At 45.6% G+C, this 20078-nt stretch overlaps 1 protein-coding gene across 3 annotated transcripts in view; it reads right to left on the bottom strand.

Moving 5' to 3' along the window:
- Positions 1-20078, bottom strand: part of MYO7A (myosin VIIA) — a 100380-nt gene that overhangs the window by 43457 nt on the left and 36845 nt on the right. For all 3 annotated transcript variants that reach the window (XM_040055494.2, XM_058419307.1, XM_040055495.2), the window contains exons 3-13: positions 16043-16156; positions 14924-15076; positions 8953-9137; positions 7400-7521; positions 5457-5599; positions 5254-5367; positions 4297-4450; positions 3562-3638; positions 2198-2317; positions 838-980; positions 258-468 (exon numbers count right to left, since the gene is read on the bottom strand). In XM_040055494.2, coding sequence (XP_039911428.1) covers positions 258-468; positions 838-980; positions 2198-2317; positions 3562-3638; positions 4297-4450; positions 5254-5367; positions 5457-5599; positions 7400-7521; positions 8953-9137; positions 14924-15076; positions 16043-16156 — 1536 coding nt within the window. The remainder of the gene's footprint in view (positions 1-257; positions 469-837; positions 981-2197; positions 2318-3561; positions 3639-4296; positions 4451-5253; positions 5368-5456; positions 5600-7399; positions 7522-8952; positions 9138-14923; positions 15077-16042; positions 16157-20078) is intronic.

Genomic DNA, 20078 nt, shown 5'->3' with positions numbered 1-20078 from the left:
TATTTTCTCTTAAACTTTGAGCATCTTGCAGTCATATTTTCCCATCAGAAACACTTGTTTTAGCATGGCTGTGACACTGACAGAAGAAAATTTAAGAGAGCAATAAAAACTATAAATAGGCCATTAGTGAATGTGCTTTTGGGGCTGAGCAGGTCTCTCACAGGAGAGATACAAAGGGGATAAAAGCAAAAACGGAATTAAAAAAAGGGGATAAATTGAGGAGAGTCACTGGCAGCAAGACTGAGCCAAAAACACACCTTGGGGAACTTGCTCTCCTCGTCAATGAGTGAGATGATGTTCATAGGCTTGATGGCAATCATGTCCAAGGCATCCTGGTTATCAGTGAACTCGATGTGCTGCCAGTTGATGTTCTCCAGGTTGTACTCCTCCTGCTCTAGTTTGAAGACGTGGCGCACAAAGAACTGTTGCAGGTTTTCGTTCGCAAAGTTTATGCAAAGCTGTTCAAAACTGTGGAGGGAAGGTCAAGAAAAGGCCACTTTATATATATCCTGGTTAATTTTTCTACATCTCTCTCCACACTTGAAGCAATACTCTCAGACCTTGTCAATAACTCATTAAGGCTGCTGTTGGCTTAGAATTTACTTATTGGTTCAGACAATCAGTTCTTCTTCCAAAACAATGTTATGTGTGTGGACTAAATCAGTTTAGGAACTCCACTGTCTGCTGCAATTGGTTACTTCTGATAATTTCTCATATAGAAAAGGCTTGGTCCAACCCAGTCCAGTTCACTTCAGGAGAAGTGAAAGGACTGCAAGACCTTGAGCTTGGGCTTGTGAAGGAGGATTAAGACCTGGTTCTCCTTTGCAGGCTCCATACCTGTTCACAGAGAAGTTCTCAAAACCAAAGATGTCAAGAAGGCCAATGGATCTCCTGATACTTTTGAGTTCCTGGGAAGGAGGTCTGTAAATTGCAGCGTTGATCTTCTCCACGATCCACACAAAAAGTCGCCCATAAATTCCCTGAAACAGCCCGAAGTTGGAGCTCACTGAGACAGTTCAGCAGTTTGCCCCGCTAGTCTGTGTCACCACTTCACCCTTGATAGCACAGTTTCTCCTAAAGCATGGCCAATCACCAGACAGTCCCTGAGGACATGCTCACCAACGTTTGTGCCAGACTCTTGGCATGGTTTAAAGCTTCAAGAATCATTATGTAGATCAAGGAAAACAGACCTGAAAGCTTAGCTACAAAACAACTGAGAGCAAACCCCCAAATCTGGATAGTGCTAAATTTTGGATCTATGGGCTTGCTGTGAAGCCAGAAAGTCCTTTCCTTGGTTTCCACACATTCCTCTCTACGGATCAGCAGAGCAGAGCCATGTTACGCTGCAAGAACATCTTGCTCACTTGAACAAGGTGCTCACTGAAACACTGCAGCACTGGCTGAACAGTCTGATGATCTAATGACATTGCTGCTGATACTGCTGCTTCAGTAATTCCAGAACTTCATGTTTTAAACTGTAATTAATTTTTATTTTATAAGCTACAGCAGTGCGACCAAGAGGGGAGCCCAATTCCAAGGCCCGTCACCACTAGAGACAACACTGCCAGGATTTGCAGGCTAGTTAGCTATCAAACCAACTTGATCTACCAACTCCCCACAGATAAAATGAGGACCCAAGTTGGCCAAAGCATGCCAATAATGCTTGTCTTGCAATTTTACATGGGGCTGCAAACAGCACAGCAGTGATGCACACCCACCCCATCAACCTTCCTCACTCCAAAGCCTCAAGATGTGAGGCTAAATGCTCTGATGGCTTCTAGACTGCTCTATCCCTGGCCCTGTGTTGTTCAGCTGTATTTGCTGTTCCTTATGCTCCCAAATCCTGAAATTCAGGTGTTAGAGGTGTTGGTAGAGTTGCTCTGATTTACAGCAGCTGAGGATCTTTCCTGAAGCTGAGGTGATTTCAGAATGCTAGGTCCTTCCGCAAGTCCCCTTTGAGTACAGACAATCTCCAAACCAGATTGCAAATCTCTAGCAGAGCAGGTTACCTAGACTCCTTCCATCTCAACTCTTTGTACATCCCAATTAGAACACGGTTTCAAGGGCATTTGCTGATCTGAGCTCACAGGGGCACCAAGCGAGACCCTTTTCCTGTGCAGTGGATGCTCCAGTCTCAGAAGGGGCAGATTTCTTCAGCTTATCAACAGAAGGCATAAGGGAATGCCATAAGACTTACCTTTACAAAAGCGTCCCTCACATCCAGCGCTTGCTCCATGTTGAGGGGGGTGGAGACAGTTTCGCCCCTCGTGATTATCGTCCGGCTGGTAAGGCAGTTCATCACGTCCTGAGGCTCAACCTGGCAGAGACAACACCAAACACAGCTGCTGTACAGGGGAGGTGCCTCAAATGAAGACACAGGCATTTTCGGAGAGAAAAGTTAACACTTTTATACCGTACTCTAATCTGGAAGGCGTTCTTGTGAGAAGTTAGCGTGTTCTTAGCATGAGATGTTTATGAGGTGGGAAGATAGCAAGAGACAGCAAAGCCAAGCCTGCAAAGCTGTATGCCACCAGCATGAGTTAAAGCTTTGCATTGCCTTGACCCCTTTTTATACTTCTTCAGGGAAATGTCCACTCCCTAAGCGGACAGAGAGCTGCGCATCACACTCTGGGACCAGCAGTGCCTATGGAGATGAGATGCTGTTTCTGAGGGATCCTTGTTAGCTCTTGAGAGGGCCACTGAAGAATGCTCCAGTCACTGCATGGATGGTTCCAGTGAGGGTCATCTCACCTCACTTCAGATACAGAGTATATATGACACCTGTCTCAAGTACCGTTAACAACTTTCTTTATATTAGTCAGGGAAACATCCTACTTTAGGGACTGAGGTATTTTGGGTACCTTTTCTAGGACAATGTGCCACCAGAGGGTCTGTTTCTAGCTGCTGGTATGAAGAGAAGCTCAGATAATGGGATCATGGAATCATAGGATAGTTTGGGTTGGAAGGGACCTTTAAGGTTCATCTAGTTCCAACCCCCAACAGGAACAGTTTCTGCAAGACCAAGTTGCTCAAAGTCCCATCACACCTGGCCTTGAACATTCCCACAAGTGGAGCAGCTGTAAAATCCCTGGGCAATCTGTTCCAGTGCCCCACCACCTTCAGTGAAGAATTTCTTGATATCTAATTTAAACCTGACCTCTTTCAGTTTGAAGCCATTCCCCCTTGTCCTATCATTCCATGCCCTTGCCAAAAGTCCCTCCTCCAGCTCTCTTTTAGCCCCTCTAGGTACCGGAAGGGGCTCTAAGCTGTGTCCAGAGCCTTCTCCAGGCTGAAACACTCCAAGTGTCTCAGCTTGTCTCCATAGAAGAGGCACTCCAGCCCGCTGAGCATCTCTGTAGCCTCCTCTGGCTACTCAGCCCAGATGGAGACTTTCACCTTCCTGCTGCCAATGCAGCACACAGTATGGCTTATCCAGGCCTCTTCAGCCTCCTAGAGCTGCTGGTGCAAGGAGAGGCGGGCTCAGACAAAGCTTTGCCACGATCCTAAAGACCCGGGATCAGATCAGAAAGGGGGGAAGGGCAGCACTGCAGGGCCACTGACCTCCAGCAATGTTGCCGCAGTGATGAGCGATGCTGACTGAACAACCTCGCAGGCATCCAGGTTGTCATAGGTCCGAGCTGGGGAAAGAAAGGCAGACGGAAAGCCATCAGCAAGGGACGTGTCTCTGCAGAAAGCAGATTGGGAGAGGGAAAGGCTCTTTCTCCAGTGCCTCTGTGTGATGTCCTGGCAAAATCTGGCCATCAGAAGGGAGAGAAAAGTTCACACATCTGCTGGAGTCCTGCTGCTGGCTGCAAAGGACCAGTACTCTGCTCTGCCAGACCAGATAGTAAAGAATGTAGAAATGTTTCTAGCATCCAAGTGCTTTAGGCTTCTGTCGTCTGAAGAGGCTTTTTAAATCACTGTGTCATTTCTGATAGCAGAGCTGTTTGGTACATTTGCAAAGGCATATCCAATCACACAGGCACCTGTCAAACATTCCATTAGCCGTATTTTGTAAAACCTGAATCTACTGAATGGCCTGTGGCCATATTCAACCTCACAACATTCAGAAAAGGTGGATGTCATTGAGCCCATTGCAGCCTGGCAGCCCTGCTGTGGGCAGGTGGAATTACTCCTTATTCCTTACAATGCCACAATAAACACCTGAGTCCCTGGCATGGCACCATGGCAGGTGTTCTGGATACAGTCCTCCATCCCTAAGCTCGGCTCCCTGTCAGCGTGAAGAATAAAGAGCAGCAGTGCCCTGGACCACGTCCCTGTGCTTTGTCCTTTTACCTTCATACTGCAGGTTGCCCATGTGCAGGATGGCAGCCAGCAGCTTGGAGATCTCCCAGTTCTCGGTGTCGGTGAACATGAGGACCTTCATGGCGGAGCGGATATTGGCGTACTCCTTGCTATCATCTCTGCCATCACAGGTGGTGCAGTTACCCTGGGGAGGCAAACAAGGCACACACTGCATGGGCCAAAGCCAGGGAGCACTGGGGTGCAACCCCAAGCTGGGCTTCCCTCAGAACCAGCAATGTTTTGTTTAAAGGATGACGCTGAACTTGTGGATGTGGCTCTGCTCTTTGTCATATTCTATGATTCAGTGCTCAGCCTTGCAACCCACACTTTACCTGTCATCCCCAGGTACCCTGTGTCTGACTGCCATCAGCAGAAGAGGAAAAGCTCTCTGGGATGGGGATAGGGGGCTGGAGGCTCCCACTGGTCCAGTCAGAAATCTGGGTCCCAGCCTTGCTGATGACCCACCAGCCTTAATTACACCTGCTTCTATCAGCTCCTCTGGATATCAACTGGTGTATAGGGAGTGGGGGTGGAGGTTTCTGGCTCCGTCAGACACGTGGAGCACACACAGCTCAGCCCCATATTCTGCTGAGAATGTGCCATCCAGACAAGCACTCCACTGTACCCATCACTGCCTCAGGGGCAGCAGGTCTTATCTAACACCTTGGCTACTTCCAAACACGTGGCATGGGCACCATACTCCATCCCATCCAAGCTTGTGTCCTACTTCCCAGAAAGTGTGGAAACAGCCCGGTCTAGACACAGGGATTAAGGATTTCCACTAAGACCGTGAGCCTTGTGGTGGTGTGACAAAGAGATCCGTCAAACCCTGCGGCTAAGGCTCAGGAAGGTCATAACCAGCAAAGCAGCTCTTGGCTGCAGAAGCACCTCTCTTTTCCTTCTCCCTTGCTAAGAACCCTTCACCACATCACCCCACTGCTCCCTCACCATCGCAAGGTAGTTGTAGTCCGTGGCTTTCCCAAGACCCAGCTTCTTCTTCTGCTCCACGGTCATTCCTCTCAGCATGCAGTAGAACACGTGGTAATTCCTCTCGTCCTGAGCCTGCAGGAGAAGAGCAAGTGTCAGCTCCACGAGGAGAACGGCATGGCAAAGGTCGCCAGCTCCCACGCCTGGCAGGTGTATCACCTTACCTGCCTGCACACCCGGGACTTCTCCAGCAGGTACTGCTCAATCTTTGCCCCCTCTATGGCTCCCCTTTTGTTGAAGTGGATGTCGATGTACTTCCCGAATCGGCTGGAATTGTCATTACGGATGGTCTTTGCGTTCCCAAAAGCTGCAAAGATTACGGTGTGTTAGACAGGACCTGATGCAGGGAGGATGATGGATCTGGTCTCATGGAGGGGGAAAGTCAAAAGAGTGAGGCTGAGAGGATTAAAAGCAGCCCCAAAGCCTTCCCTTAAGTTTGGCTGCATCAATTTCATCTCAGTGCGAGGAAACAAGATGTATATCAGATGGCTGTCCTTGGAAATACAGAGAGGAAGCACAGAGGAGGAAGCCTGGGAATGGGGTGATCTTATCCAGGAAGAAGGGCTAGGACAGCAGGATTTTGGTGGCAGCTGATGAAATACAAGAGAGTTGAGCAAGAGTGACTGCAGTGTGAAAGGTGACCCTGCAGAAAATTACAGAGATGCTGGTGAGTGATTTGATGACTGAGAGGGAAAGAAAAGGGAAAATACGTCCAAAAGAGAAATACAGACAACTAAGCCAGCCTCCAGCAGGAGACTTCTCCCTGCAAACAGACTGTGCTGAGAAAGGTACCCGTGTCCATTGTCTGTTGGGTGTGGAGGAGTGCCCTAAGCCAGCACACCCTGCCATTTCTGCTCCAGGATTTCTGGCAGGTGATGGACATGAGCTTGAATTACAGAGCCTCTCTTTCCTGAATCTCAGCAGTGACTAAGTGAATATTCAATAGTGTCCTGTGCATTTGTCATATTTCTGTTGGCTCCTAGAGGGTTATTTACCAAGCAGAGGAGGTAAAAATCATAAAATGGTTTGGGTTGGAAGGAACCTTCAAGATCATCCAGTTCCAACCCCTCTGCCAAGGGCAGAGACACTTTCCACTAGACCAGGCTGATCAAACCTCAACCTTTAGAGAACAACCTCAATATTACTCTTTAACAACCTCAATAAAAATTGCAATTTTTTCTGAGTAAGCATAAAAGGTACATCTGGCATCGTGTTGGGTCAAGAGGGTCAAACTACCTATTTAATTTAAAGATATCCAATTAAAACAGTGGGATTGATCACAGTAACAGCTTGCCAATGAACCTATTAAGGCCCCAAGATAATGGTTCTCATTATCTGGTTCTTTCTTTGACTCCTCTATTTCTTTTCCTGCATTTTGCTGCCATTCTTATCTTGGAAGGAAAAGGTGGGGTTTGCTATTGTATACAGCCAGCACAAGGTGCTGTGAAGCTCAGGTCCTATTAAACTGGTGTTTTATGGAACCATCAAAGAATAGGGATAAGATTTTTGCAACTACAGCCAAAAAAATGCAAATAATTAGCTGAATGCAGCACAGATGGGATACTGATGCTCTGCATGCAGTCCAGCACTGGAAGAGGCAGTGAGATTTTTCACAAGAGCTTTGACTGAACATCAGAAACTCAAGAAAGTATTGATCAGCACTTTTACATAGTACACACAGATTTAAGCAAAATTCAGGGTTTTGTATTGATTTTTTTTTTTTTTTTTTTTTTAAAAAAGAGCACTGATTTAGGCAGAAAACCACTTTTTTTCCCCCATATTTTTAAGTAACAAAACAGTTGAAAAATAATTCAGGTCAGCTGAAATGTTTTGCTTTCAACAATAGTTGTCAAAAATATTAAAGAAAACATTGAGAGCTCAAATTAGAGAATATTAGTCTTGTGAAAAATAAATTCAGATGAGAAGAATCTGAATGTGTTGTTTAGCAAAAGTGTACTTAAAAGAAAAGTTTTGTCACTTTTTTTGAAACTCAAAGGGATTTAGATTTGGTTATATTTTATGCTTCCTGAATCTGTTTTGGTTTGTGGGTGGTTTTTTTTTTTTTTTTTTTCCCAGCAAAAGAATTCTTTATTATCTGAGGCCTCACCTTCCAAGATGGGATTTGCCTCCAGGACCTGCTGCTCAATCCAGGAGTGCTGACCACTGATTGCTGCCAGGAACTGCAGAATCAGTTTTGTGCTTTCTGTCTTCCCTGCTCCAGATTCTCCACTGCAAAGACAACAGGAGTGGAGGTCAGTGAAAGCCATGCTGCATCCCTTCCATGCCAGTGTCCCTCCCTCTGTCTCCAAAGGAACTTCTGTCTCTGTCTCTTGTGTTAGGGTAGGCAGGATGAGACCACCAAGGATGGGTTTCCAGCATCCCAAGGACTGGCTGTGGGACAAATGGTAGGACATGGTACCAGACAGCTTCCAGCCAAGGTCCAGATTTGCTCTGTGTTTCATTTGGCCCAAGCTGTTGCTTGAGTTTGGGTACGCCCAGCAAATGCCATCATTCAATCAGCACTAAGAAGGTCATGAAGGACTTTCAGCCAGTGCTTTTCCAGGTAGGATCACCAGACTATGACTCTGTGGTGCACAGTCTAGCTGTTCCCATGGGACATCTTCATCACCAGTCTTGAGCTGTGATAAGACAGACTGTGAAATACAGCCTTTTAACAGCAGGGACTTCCACAGGGCTCCTGTGCTTGCTCTAACAAGGAGAAGATGGGAGATGAGAAGCTTATGGGGCAGGAAGGCAGAGCTATTCCTCAAACTTTTCTCTTCACTGAAAGATAACCTCAGTTATCTTGTGAAGGGGCTGGGCAGAAATATTTGGGTGAGTCTATGGCACATCTGATACATGGGGTAGCCAAAATAAGTGACGGAAACAGACCTTCCTGACACTGAATGTCCAGCCCTGGCCTCACGGGCAAATTGTTTCACTTTTCAGGGCACTGGCACGCTGCATTGACCCTCCTATGGGCCCCACATGATGCTCTTTTAGAGCAGCAAAAAAAGCCGTACTGAATGGCCTTTTCAGACTCATGTATCTGAAAGACTGTACACAGGATGTTCCAGAGTTATGATTTTATTCAATGAAACTTAGGGTAGGCATGCCTTGGGGAAAAAGGGTGCCTCAAATGAAAAAGACTGTGGGTTCAGAATTTATAGGATCATGCTGGAGGGCTGAGGACACGAAATCTGGCTCATACCACCATCTGGGACAGATACTGGAGGGAACTATACCCATAACTGTGACCAGGCACTTCTTGGTGCCCAAGCTGATCAGTCCAGAGCAGAGCCATGCATGGAGACCACAGGCCCAGCAACAAAGCTTGTCCCTGACCCTTCCTTGTGCTGAAAGTATTGATGTTTGCATTTTTGATATCTGTAGGACTGAGCTTGAATTTAAAAGTGGAGGTTAAAAATGAATATAAATATTGTATTGTAAGGGTAAATACCAAAGTATTGATAAAAAACCTTTACTAGGAACAGGGTGACTGCACAGACCACCTCTGCACTGGGGATATGTGGATGGAAGACCTAATCAGTCATTCAGTGCTTGACTACTCTATCTGATAAGCTGTTCCAAATCAAGCATGTTGCACCTGCTCAGCATCTGCCTTCAGGATATGGCCCATTTGGAAACTCAGCAACTCACCTGATGATACAGCACTGGTCCTTGTTGTTGCGCTGCATGTTGAAGTAGCAGTTGTCAGCAATTGCGAAGATGTGTGGTGGCATCTCACCAATCTTTTTGTTGGTGTAGAGGCGTATCTGCTCAGGTGAGTAGATGGGTAGGAGCTGGTAGGGGTTTACTGCCACCAGTATCGAACCAGTGTATGTCTGGAGGAGAAGCACATGAAGGTTTATGGGGACAGTGAGGTGTAGCTGAGAGACTTTGGAGCTGGGATGGGATGTGGATGGAGGCCAGAAAAATCAAGGATTTTTAAAAGCTGGATGAAGGATAATGCTCAAGTCAGAGATGCTTGCATGGAGAGCCTGGAATAAAATGGGAACAGAAGTCCCAAATTATCTAAATCATAATCAGCCTTGCTCATGCACAGCATGGTTTCAAGCCTTAATACATATTTTGTATGTTCTTGGTTAAGATTCAGAGCCTTAAGAGAAGCTCATATTTGCAAAAATATCACCAGAGCCAGCATATATCCACACACATCTACAGCATTGCATGTACAATGAGAAACCATAGATGAAAGAAATCTGATAACCGTTCCCATATCTCAAGGCAGGACCAGCTGGATCCAAACCATTCTGACAGATGAATATCTAACCTGTTTTTATCAATCCACAGCAGCTGCTGAATTTCCCACTGCAATGAATTCTTCTCCACCATCTCCGCCTAACCAAATCTCTCCATATTCCAGTTTAAACTTGTCCTGTGCAGATCGATATTACCCACCAAGTTCTGACATATCCCTTCTCATCTATTTCTGAAATTCTGCAAATGGCTTTTGGTCCAGCTGTTCTGGGCCTTGGGTAGCAACTACTCCCCTGTAGTATCTTGCTCTTTAATTTATGCCCTTCCAGAAGCTGTTTCTCTCAAGCCTTTCATCAAAGGACGCATGAACTTTGTTATCTTGCTGAGATGCAGTGCTGAGGTTAGGAGGTTTGGCCACATCCCAAGCTCAAGGCAGAGAATAAGGATCTCCTTCCCCTGTTTCACCTGTCTAGAAGTCAGTATCTAGAGCCTCCACCTTGGGTTAGCCAAGGGGCATGAGATGAAGGCTACTTTCACTCTGTGACTTCAAAGAATTCAAGTCACTTTCTCTAGGCTAATTTTTAGCAACAGAAGTTACAAGACTAATTTTCACCTTACCTTCCTGGTGGAACCAGCTGTGAAAGCGCCCCAACTACTGCATATATTTTTTCAGGAAACAAAGCAAGTAATTTCAGCATTCATATAATCCTTATGGGTTTTCATCTGCGTGGCCCAAACCCAGTAAGGCTTTGGCACAAAGCAGCAAAGCGGCACAGCCAAGGATGCTTGTGAGAGAGAAGAAATAGTTTGCCACCATCTATGCAAAACTTGCCGCCAGTTCGGGCATCCTGAAGGCAGCCAGTAGGTGGCAACTGTATTCCATAGTAGGGATGATGAAAAGCCATTAAGAGCTCCTCACCTTCCAGTCTCATGGCCAACACAAGAATGCAACTTTTAGTTCAGTCCCATGAGAGGTTTGACGTTACAGTGCTAACTGCAAAAGGACACAATGCTCTTGTCTGTAACGGGGGATTACGTGCCAGTAAGGGGAAAAAGCTCTTTGAGCCCCAGAACAATGTTGTCACAACTTCAAAGGGTAGGAATTGGCTGTGAAATCATGTAGACTGGATTTTAGAAGAATAAGGCATTGAAATAAGGGAGCAGAGACATCCCAGGGAAGCCTTTAAAGGTGATGGAACAGGTAACCTCAGTGCTCAGGGAAGGAGGGAGCTCAATTTCTGAATGGGATTATGACACCAAGATCCCTGATGAAGCCCTAGCTGAGATATTTGGAAAACTCTTTTCCTGTTTACAATTTATTCCAGCTTAATTTTAGGGACATTTCCCACCTTCTTTGAGCCTCTTTTTAAAAAACAAAACAAAAAACCAACAAAAAACTAACTCCCTTCAGATATTTCTGAAACCCCACTTTTCAGTCACGCTGGTCTGCCCTGCCACAAATGCAAACAGAGAGGCTTTTAAAGGTGTTAACCATTAGGAATGCTTCCTGGATGCTCTCACTGACCCTTCCCTTGTGATCCACAAAACACTTTGTCAGCATGAACTCTTGTACTGTTGCTTGTTTTCATAGGTCATTCCTAGTTGATAAATAATCACAATTTGCCCAATTCTCACAGCTGACAGAAGGCAAAACTTGTTCACTCTGTTGATGAGGGGCCAAAGGGCACTTCCAAGGAAATAGTAGCTCACTGGTTGCTATTTCTGGGTGATGTCAAAGCCCCTTTCTATTGGAAAAATAAAGCTTTACTGAGAGCAGGGACTCTGCCGTAGCTGACCACAGGAACCGCATCTCACAGCAAATTCATTACTGCCTGCATGACCTACATTTTAATTAGCCCCAAACAAATCCTTTCTGAGCCTGCTTCCCTGGCTACCCAGAACACCATGGCTGACTTCATCTGGATTGTTATGGGGTTAAAGCTCTACCAAACACTACTGCATTTTGGCAGCCCTTAGAGTGCAGCAGCAGGCACTGGTTTCATCTGCAGATAAAGAAATTTAACCTTACTCATGAATCCAAACTCCCCACCAGACTCTCTTGCTATTCAGCATAGTTTCTCTTGCTGCGCGCAACCCAAACCAAGAGCAAGAAGCCCTTGTTGAAGGTTTTCATATATTTGTGCAGACATTTCTTCCCTTCAAGTTAAGGTCATCACTGAGAAGCACTTAAAGTTTTAACCACATTCACAGGTTTGGAATTTTCTGGCTCTGGGAAGGTGTCACAACTTCACCATGTGGGTCAAGCTCTGCACCAAAGCAGATGGATACTCTCAGTGCATTTATGAAGCAGCAGCAATGGTGGTGCAAAGTAAATGAGAAGGTCACAACGGTGAACAGAAAAAGGTGATCCAGTGGAAGGCACATGACAGCAATTGCAAATGACATCGCCAAGCATCATACTTACCCTCCCACCGCAGTTTGTCTTATGAGTAAAAAGCGAGGGAGAAGAAAAAGGGAAGTTATATTTCATTAGAGTAGAACTACACCCTCCACAAAGCTAAGAACACGAGGAAACAAGAGGAACTGAAATTCCATTGGAAAAGTAATAATTTACTCAGCAGGCTCAGAAATCCTTTCAAGCAGTGCAGCTTCACTGTCTTTAAGACAGTGCTAATTATACCACAGAAAAAAACACCTCAGAGGACTGGGTGTCCCCGTGCATACATGGCATCCATATGGTACCTTGGCTTTGCAAAAACTGTCATCAATATTTACCACATCCGACACAAATCTACTCCTCCTAATGCCATCACTCCTAATAGCTGAGATCTAAGGTTGGATTCCTGAGTCTCCAACTACACACCTGTAGACAGAAGTGGTTTGCATACCTGTCTATCAAGCCATGCACTCTCTGTCATTTTAAGAGTGCCATTCTGATTTTGAGATTGCACCAATCGCTGTGCTGTGCCCAGTTCCTGGGCTGGCATGTTAAAGCCATTAGTGGTGTGGAGCAATCAAGACACCATAACCAGGAACCTCTGTGATGCAAATATCTTTGTGGGATGTGGCCATCCCTTAGGCAGGAACTCTGCAGGACACACTGCACTGTGACCATTGGACCAGAAGAACTTGTAGAGAAACTGATGTGGTTATTGTGTCACCTCAGCCCAAATCACCACCCACACTCACCTCCAGGCTAAAAGCTGCCCTTTGCATCAGCCCTTATTAGGATGATGTTGCCAAACAACACTTTCCCAGTGCTTGTTTGTGTTCCTAATCTTCCTGGATGACTGTGAATAGCTTGGCAAGGGAACTCAGAGACACAGATCTTTCAAAGGAGCTTGGTGTATTCACAGGCAATCTGATGATACTGTACACACAGAATTGTATTTGAGGACCTCTGGTCACTTGGAGAAGCAACAGGCACTTGCTGGATTACATAGGTACCCCAAAAGAAATACGGACACCACTGAAAAAATATCCAACATGATTCAAACTTTCTCAGAGAGAGTGGCAGGAATCCACTTTGTGCCACTGCAGGGTGCCTGCAAGCAGGGGAAAAAGGGGCAATGCTCAATGGGTAAATTCAAGTTCCTAGAATGAGCCAATCAGCTAAAAATTATTGGCCATCTGTACTTCTTAGGTGGCATTCAAGCTGCTTGAATTCAGTTATCCACATGAGTACTGCACATAACCCTGAAGATGGATGTGCTCTGAGCTGGGGGAGGTTGGACTGTAGACCTCTAGCCTAAAATTTTCTTCCAACATAAACTCCTCTATGATATCCAAGCTCCAGTCAGCTCTAAACCATCTTAGAGGCACTTCTGGTTGCACAGCTGAAACGCAATCTTTTCTCTGTGGGCTCTATTTACACCTCTGGTGACTGCCATGCATGCCCATGGAGACATACTTGAGGTGGTGTACCTCAAGTGTGAATTTGGGCTGTTAACTTGCTAGTTTATCATTATAAATGGCAAGAAATTTTAATTATAAAGGGAGAAATTCACTTAATCTAATGTGAGAATAATTTTCTGGTTACACTCTTTTTGTCTAAACTGACAATACAGGGGACTTAGGCATCATGCACAACAAATAAATTGTCTGAATTAGAGAAGCACTTGGAGATCTCTATTCTCCTCCAAGCTTTGGGGACTTATGGGTGCCTTTTCAACACCCATGTCCCCTTCCTCCAGGACTGGATTCCATCTCTGAAAGAAGAGATGGATAACTCCCAGAGAAGGGGCGAGGAGCTGTCAATCATATTAACAGCCTCTGCAGCAGAGTGATGTCTTCTCCATCACTGCCCAGCCCTAATCCAAAACCATTTTATCAAAAAGCACTGGACATTAAGCAGTGATGAACATACAGACTTGACAGATAAAATCCCATACTCTGCTAGCTTATTTTATCTGTGAAGTCTGACTGTCTTGCAATTCTCTCTGGCCTGAAAATCTAGCAGTCTCTAGAGCCTTTTAGAAATTAGATGACCAGGAGGCTCTTACAAGGCCTTCAAAGGCACGGCAGACACTTACCTGAATATCTGAAAACTGTAGGATTCAAGAGCAATAGTGAATTTTCCGTATTTGCAGAGTACATGATCTAGCAGCAAACACATGTGCACTCTGAATTTCTGTCTGAAGAACGTGCAGAAGACTACACAGCACGGGGAACACTGATGAAACCAGCACAGAAATTTGAATGCTGACTCCTGTCCTGCTGGGGCAGTGGCATTTTGGCTGTTCTGACTGGTTCCCAGTAAACCCCTCAATCTGTGAATGCCTGTTTTGGATGGCAAGGCTGCACTGGGTCCACTGGGCATGACATGACTGAGCTGACCTAAGGAAGGACACTACTGTCCTCAGAGAACAACTGCCAGGATCCCAGGCAACCCAGGGGTGATAAGCCATGAACACATACTGGGAGGGTTTTCTAGAGGTGTTCTGGGAGTTGTTCACTTCTTTGCTCCCAGTTATTTCATGCATGCCTCTCTTCATCCTTTCCCCACTGCTTCCACCTCCAGCAATGGTTGTCTTCAACCCCTTGGGTTAAATAACTCAATAGTTCAGGGGGAGAGGGCAGAAGGGTCACATTCAGCACGTAGTTTACACATCTACAGAAGTTTTTGCTTTAGGATGGCTACAACATGCTCATGGCCTGGGATAAACGGGTTATCCTGTGTACAGAAAGCTAATGCACGTGCACAAAACTTCTTCAGGGGCGGGACAGCAAGGTGGTGTGAACTTTGGTGAACGTGACCTAATTAATGTGGTCTTTCACAGAAACATCTAGAAGCTCTGCATTGTCCTCCAAAGTCAGAAGCCTTTCACCACCTGGGAAAAGGTGAATGTAGAAACCCAGATGCTCAGTTCGATCAGGGCTCCCCCCACACGGGTTCCCCAGAGCTAAGGAGAGCAGGGGGAGGAGTACAGAACCAGAGGTGGACACTCACATAGATGAGGTGCTCCCGATAGCGAATCAGCAGGTTCCTGAGAATTCCGGCCTCGTTCAGGTCCCCCAGGCGGATCATGTCCTCCACCCCATGGATGGAGGTGGGGTGCATGGGTTTGATGTGGCTGGCATTCTGTGGGGAAATCCAGTGCTCCTGGGAAAAGAGCAAGGCCAGAAAAAGGCAAGTCAAATGAGACACCACTTGGATGAAAGACACAAACAGCCCGTTCCAAAGAGAAGGACCAGACAGAAGAACATACACAAGAGATCATCAGCACATGTGCCACAGCTTCTATTCCTGCAGGGCAAGGCAGTGACAGATTTCAAAGATTTGTAACAGAAAAAGGAAAACGCCTTTTTATTGGAGCAACAAGAGACAGGAGACACAAGCCATCATGGCAGGAGCCTCCTCTAGGGCAACATGGTCATCCAGCACAGCAGGGGAGTTTATAGCAAGTAGCAGATTTGCCTTTCCATTCACAAACGCAATTTCACATCACTGGTTAACCCTCTGACACAAAATACTGTTGAGCAGAGGGAAAATTATTTAGGAAAAGGAGAAAGGGATGGACAGGGGTGGCAAAGTCATACTTTTATCAGCAGTGTTATTTAGACTCATCCTTTCTAAAGGCTTCAAAAGCCACTACAAATTGCCCACAAGGACCAAATCTCTATTACCCTTGAAAGGAGTGCAAGGTAAAAAAAAAGAAGAACAGAGAACCTTGATACAGACTTTACTCTCAAATAGCCACCACTGCAGAAAAATAGAGGTGGAAAATTGAAGGAGAACCAATGTTTGGGCACATCAGGTAGGAGGTGGAACCTCACGTTGAGGTGGGTTTGCTCAAATAACTACCTGTTATTTATATTATAACTAAATGTATTTTGGGGGTTTCTGCTATCACTGTTCTCAAGAAGGTTCTCAATCTTGCACTCTCAGTAAAGCCACGAAAACAGAGATACGGCATTTTCTTGTCTTTATGAATAGAAAACTATGGCACAGTTGGTTCCCAAGGACATACGGGAAGTCCGTAACAAAGTTGATTATCATGGCCCTGGGACCCCTGGCCTAGCAAGGCCATAGAGCTGAAGAAGGGACATCCCAAGCCTTTGTACGTACATTGCCTTCATCATCCACGACCTGGATCTGTCCAGAGTCGCACAGTTTAACCACCGCTCCAATGGGGACGTCGAACTCCCGTCCAGTTTTGAGGTCCATCCACACATAATCCCCCTGGAACCAAAGACAGCATAGTTACACTCTGGGCTGCAGGGAGTTCAGCATCCCTTGGGATACAAGTTGTTGATGTTTTTTACCCAAGTCATCAGCACAAGTCAAATGACTTCCTTCACAAACCTCAAACCACTCCTTTTCCTACACAGAGGCTCAGGGAAGCAGACGCTTTGCAGGTGGCACTTGGAGATGTGGCTGAGTGGTGAACACACTGGTGCTGGGTAAATGGTTGGACTTGAAGATCTTAGAAGTCTTTTCCAAGCTTAATGATTCCACGACTCTGTGAAATCCCCTGCAAGGTGCCAGAAGCAGGACATGGTCCACACAGCATATGGACCTGACTGCCATCCCACTGCCCTAATTCTCTGCTTCTCAAGCTCATGAGTGGCTGTTGGTGACAGAGTGGGTACAGAACAGTCATACAGGCAGAAAACGCCACCCAGGTAGAGTTTTTTCTCAGTGAAACATACAAACCTAAGAAGTCACATTTAGGAGATGGTTTTGAGCTCTGCTAAGCCTCATCTGGAGGCTTGTGGCACCTTTCTTACTTACAGATAACCACTATCAAATATTCCTTGGAGACTGCTGAAAAGGGAATGACTAAAGATGGGTTAAGACCATAAACAGAAAGGCAAATATATGTTCTTCTTCAGGAGTTCTTCCAGCTACAGAAATGTGTAGATGGGTTGTTTGTATTTAATGCTTCTCAGTGGATGTTATCTGCTGTGAGCACTTTCATCTGAGTCCTGAAGCTGCGCAAAGTTTTAGCATCCATAATCCCCAAAGGCTGTGTCCTTTCACATGTTTCAAATGTTTTACCTCTTTCATTTCAGACCTCTGTGTTTTCATTTTGAAAGACACAGCAAGCAGATGACCCCTATCCACTCACTTCATGTCATTACTGATCCTATACACCTTTGTCAGTCCTGCTGGGCAGGGACAATCTGCTCATCAGATCTATGGATATTAAATTACTCAAATGCAAAAAAGCTTTTAAAGAAGCTGTTTTCCTCAATACAAAAGCAAACTCCAAAAGCACTACAAACTAAAGCCCCAAGCAGAAGCCACATTGGAACAAAGCAATATTGTGTCCCACCCTCATTCTCAAGGTGAAAAGGTATTAAAAATGGGAGTAATCTAGTTGTCAGGTGTGTTTTCATTCACACAGCTGAGATTAATGCTGTGGACTTGTAGCCCCACCTAACACCACATTCTTGTGGACCAGCTCCACTTGTACCTATTAAGCGTGATGCAAATGCAGTATCTACCTTTTGAAGTCCTGAAAAACTGCTGGGAGAGGGAGAATCAGGATGTATCACTTTGCATGTGCTCTGACATAACCCCTTTCCTGAGCATCCACTATCAACCATTTCTGTGGACAGAGCATATTTATAGATTTGGTTTGGCCCAATAGGCTGCTAAACAATGTTCATCTCTGCAGGAACTGGAGACATCACCGTCCAAGTCATCATTCACTAAGACTTCCAAGAGATACAGACCTGCGAGTAGCACCTGGATGTAAGGTTACACTCAGGGATCCACACATGGAGAAACTACACACCAGGAATTCCCAACCATTTTGTGTCAGACTCAACCCTTGGCAGCTGCTCACGAGGTTTCCACTAGGATATCAACAAAGTCATCCTGCTTTCATGGAGCTCGGGATCCAGCCCTTAGTTTGGGTTTTCATTTCCTCAGAGGGTTGTGCTACAGCTCTAAGTATCTTTATCCAGCTCATAAAAATATAATATTAATATTTTTTTCTCATTAACTGTCTCATCCTCACGTCTCATAACTTAGTTAAAAACACAAAAAAATCACAAGCAATGAAGGCAGTGTCAGGAGCAGATACGTTATAAATCCATTTATATTAATATTTATTTTTTAGCTCCTTTGATCCAAGACTCTCAAAGCATTTCAGAATGTTCAGCACTGTTATCCTCTCTGCATCACTGGGCAAATTCATGCACACGGTGGGTAACCTGATCAAGGTGTCAGCAAGAGATGAGACAGCTTGCTCAGTTTCTGCTCAGCAGAAAACCCTTCCAACACCTTAGCAGCTCTGTAAAAATTGCTCTTGATCAAAAATCCAAGAACTGTATTGCTGTTTTTGAAAAAGACAAAAAAATCTCTAGTATTGAATAGCTGTAAAAGCAGCCTGCTTCACATGGCGTATTACCGCACAGCTGAGATAAAAGACAGTCTGCCCTCCCCAAGGTAAATTGATATTCTGCTACCACTAAGACAACTTCTGTGCTTTTGTCTGCCTAATGCACAGAGTGCTCGTCTCCTCAAACTGCTCTTTTAAAACCCATTAAAGTGCAGTTCTTAATACTGGTGAAAAAAGTCTTACGGGATGGGCTAAGCTGGTAAGCTCGGGAAGGTCAGAGGGGGTTATAAAATAACATCACTTATTAGGAGTGCCGACCTATTTCCTTTCCTGACTTTAATCAATTTCATACAAACCCCGTGGAAGTCAGTTACATTCCTTCTGCTGAAGCAATCACCTTTGGATCAGCCTCAAACCCAGCAGATATATTGGGGATTTCAGGGCAAATCGGGGTGGTTCATGCATTTACCAGCTGTGCATTGTGAGTTGCATAACCTGCCTCATGCCTGCACTGGTGCAGTTTATTTCCCAAAACACATGACAGAGTACTGGAGAAGTGAGAATACCACCAGACCCTTTACAGTATCAACATGCTCAGCCTCTTCCTCCTCAATGCAGCCAGTGGGCTTTAGTACCCTTCCAAACTAGAAAAATCTTCCAAATTTCTCTGGGGCAGACCCTGAGGACCTCACAAACTGGGGGCAGTGACAACCAAACGGCGGTGCAAGAGGAGGAAACACCACACACACAGATCCACACAATTCACAAAGAGGATCTTTAGGAGGAGCTTCCAAATGTGAAGAGCGAGAAGGTTGCACTGCGGGGGAGCTACAGTGCTTGGGGGGGAGACAAAGGAGAAAGGTGAGAGAAGCTGGCATAAGCAGTACAAGGATCCCATTAACAGCAAGAGAGATTTCAAAGCAGCCTGAAAGCTTCCAGCCACGCTCAGGGCTTGGGACCCCCTATCTTACCGCTAACATGGTCGTGGGCTTCAGGACCTGGTTGACATTGCGAAGTAGCGTCCATCTGCCCTGGTCTCTCTCCTGATCTTCCACCACCTCAGGGCACGGCTGCACAAAAACAACTTTCTTCTTCTTCAACATCTCAGAAACCTTGCGGTGTTATTTGTCCCTCTCTCTGCTTTCTACGTGTACTCCACCATGAATGCCCGAGTACGGTGGCTGGTTTGCTCTAGACCTGCAGCGCGACCATGCCTGCTGCTCACAGGACACCCTCTGACCTGATTCACAATATGGCTCTTGGTAAAGATCTTCTCCTAGCAGGAAAATTTCCATGCACCAGCCTTGGTCCTCCTCTGGCCAGCTGACACGCTCACTGTATATGACCAGCCCTGTGGGGATCTCAAAGCAAACTGTACAAATTTGCTTCTCTTCACTTGAATTCTTCCAGTCTTTCCAGTAAGGGCTGATACTCAGTCAAGGACCTGAAGGACACTGCAACTACACGTTCTGGAAAAACAACTGCAGGATTAACAGGAAACCTCTTCATTTCCCCAGGACTTCTCTCTGTTGCCTTCCTTTCTTAGTGAAATAACCGTCTGCCAGCTTGAGGACTTTCAGCACAGAACACTCTGGGATACTTATTAATCCACAAATGCAGTCAGTCCCCATGCAACACATGGCATTTAATTAACCTAATACCTTTACATACCAAATTAACCAAAGCGCAGAGGGAACTCAAAACCAGAGGCCATCTGCATTTTCTTTAAACTGATCGCCTTGAGTAGATCCATAGCAACTGAATTTTAAATAATTGAGTGGAAGGTGTTCAGCGCAGCACTGCCTCCGTGCC

This window comes from Hirundo rustica, chromosome 2 (genome assembly GCF_015227805.2).
Source record: "Hirundo rustica isolate bHirRus1 chromosome 2, bHirRus1.pri.v3, whole genome shotgun sequence".
Classification (NCBI taxonomy): Eukaryota; Metazoa; Chordata; class Aves; order Passeriformes; family Hirundinidae; genus Hirundo; species Hirundo rustica.
Note: the sequence above shows the minus strand (reverse complement) of the source record. Positions and strands in the feature narration are given on the sequence as shown.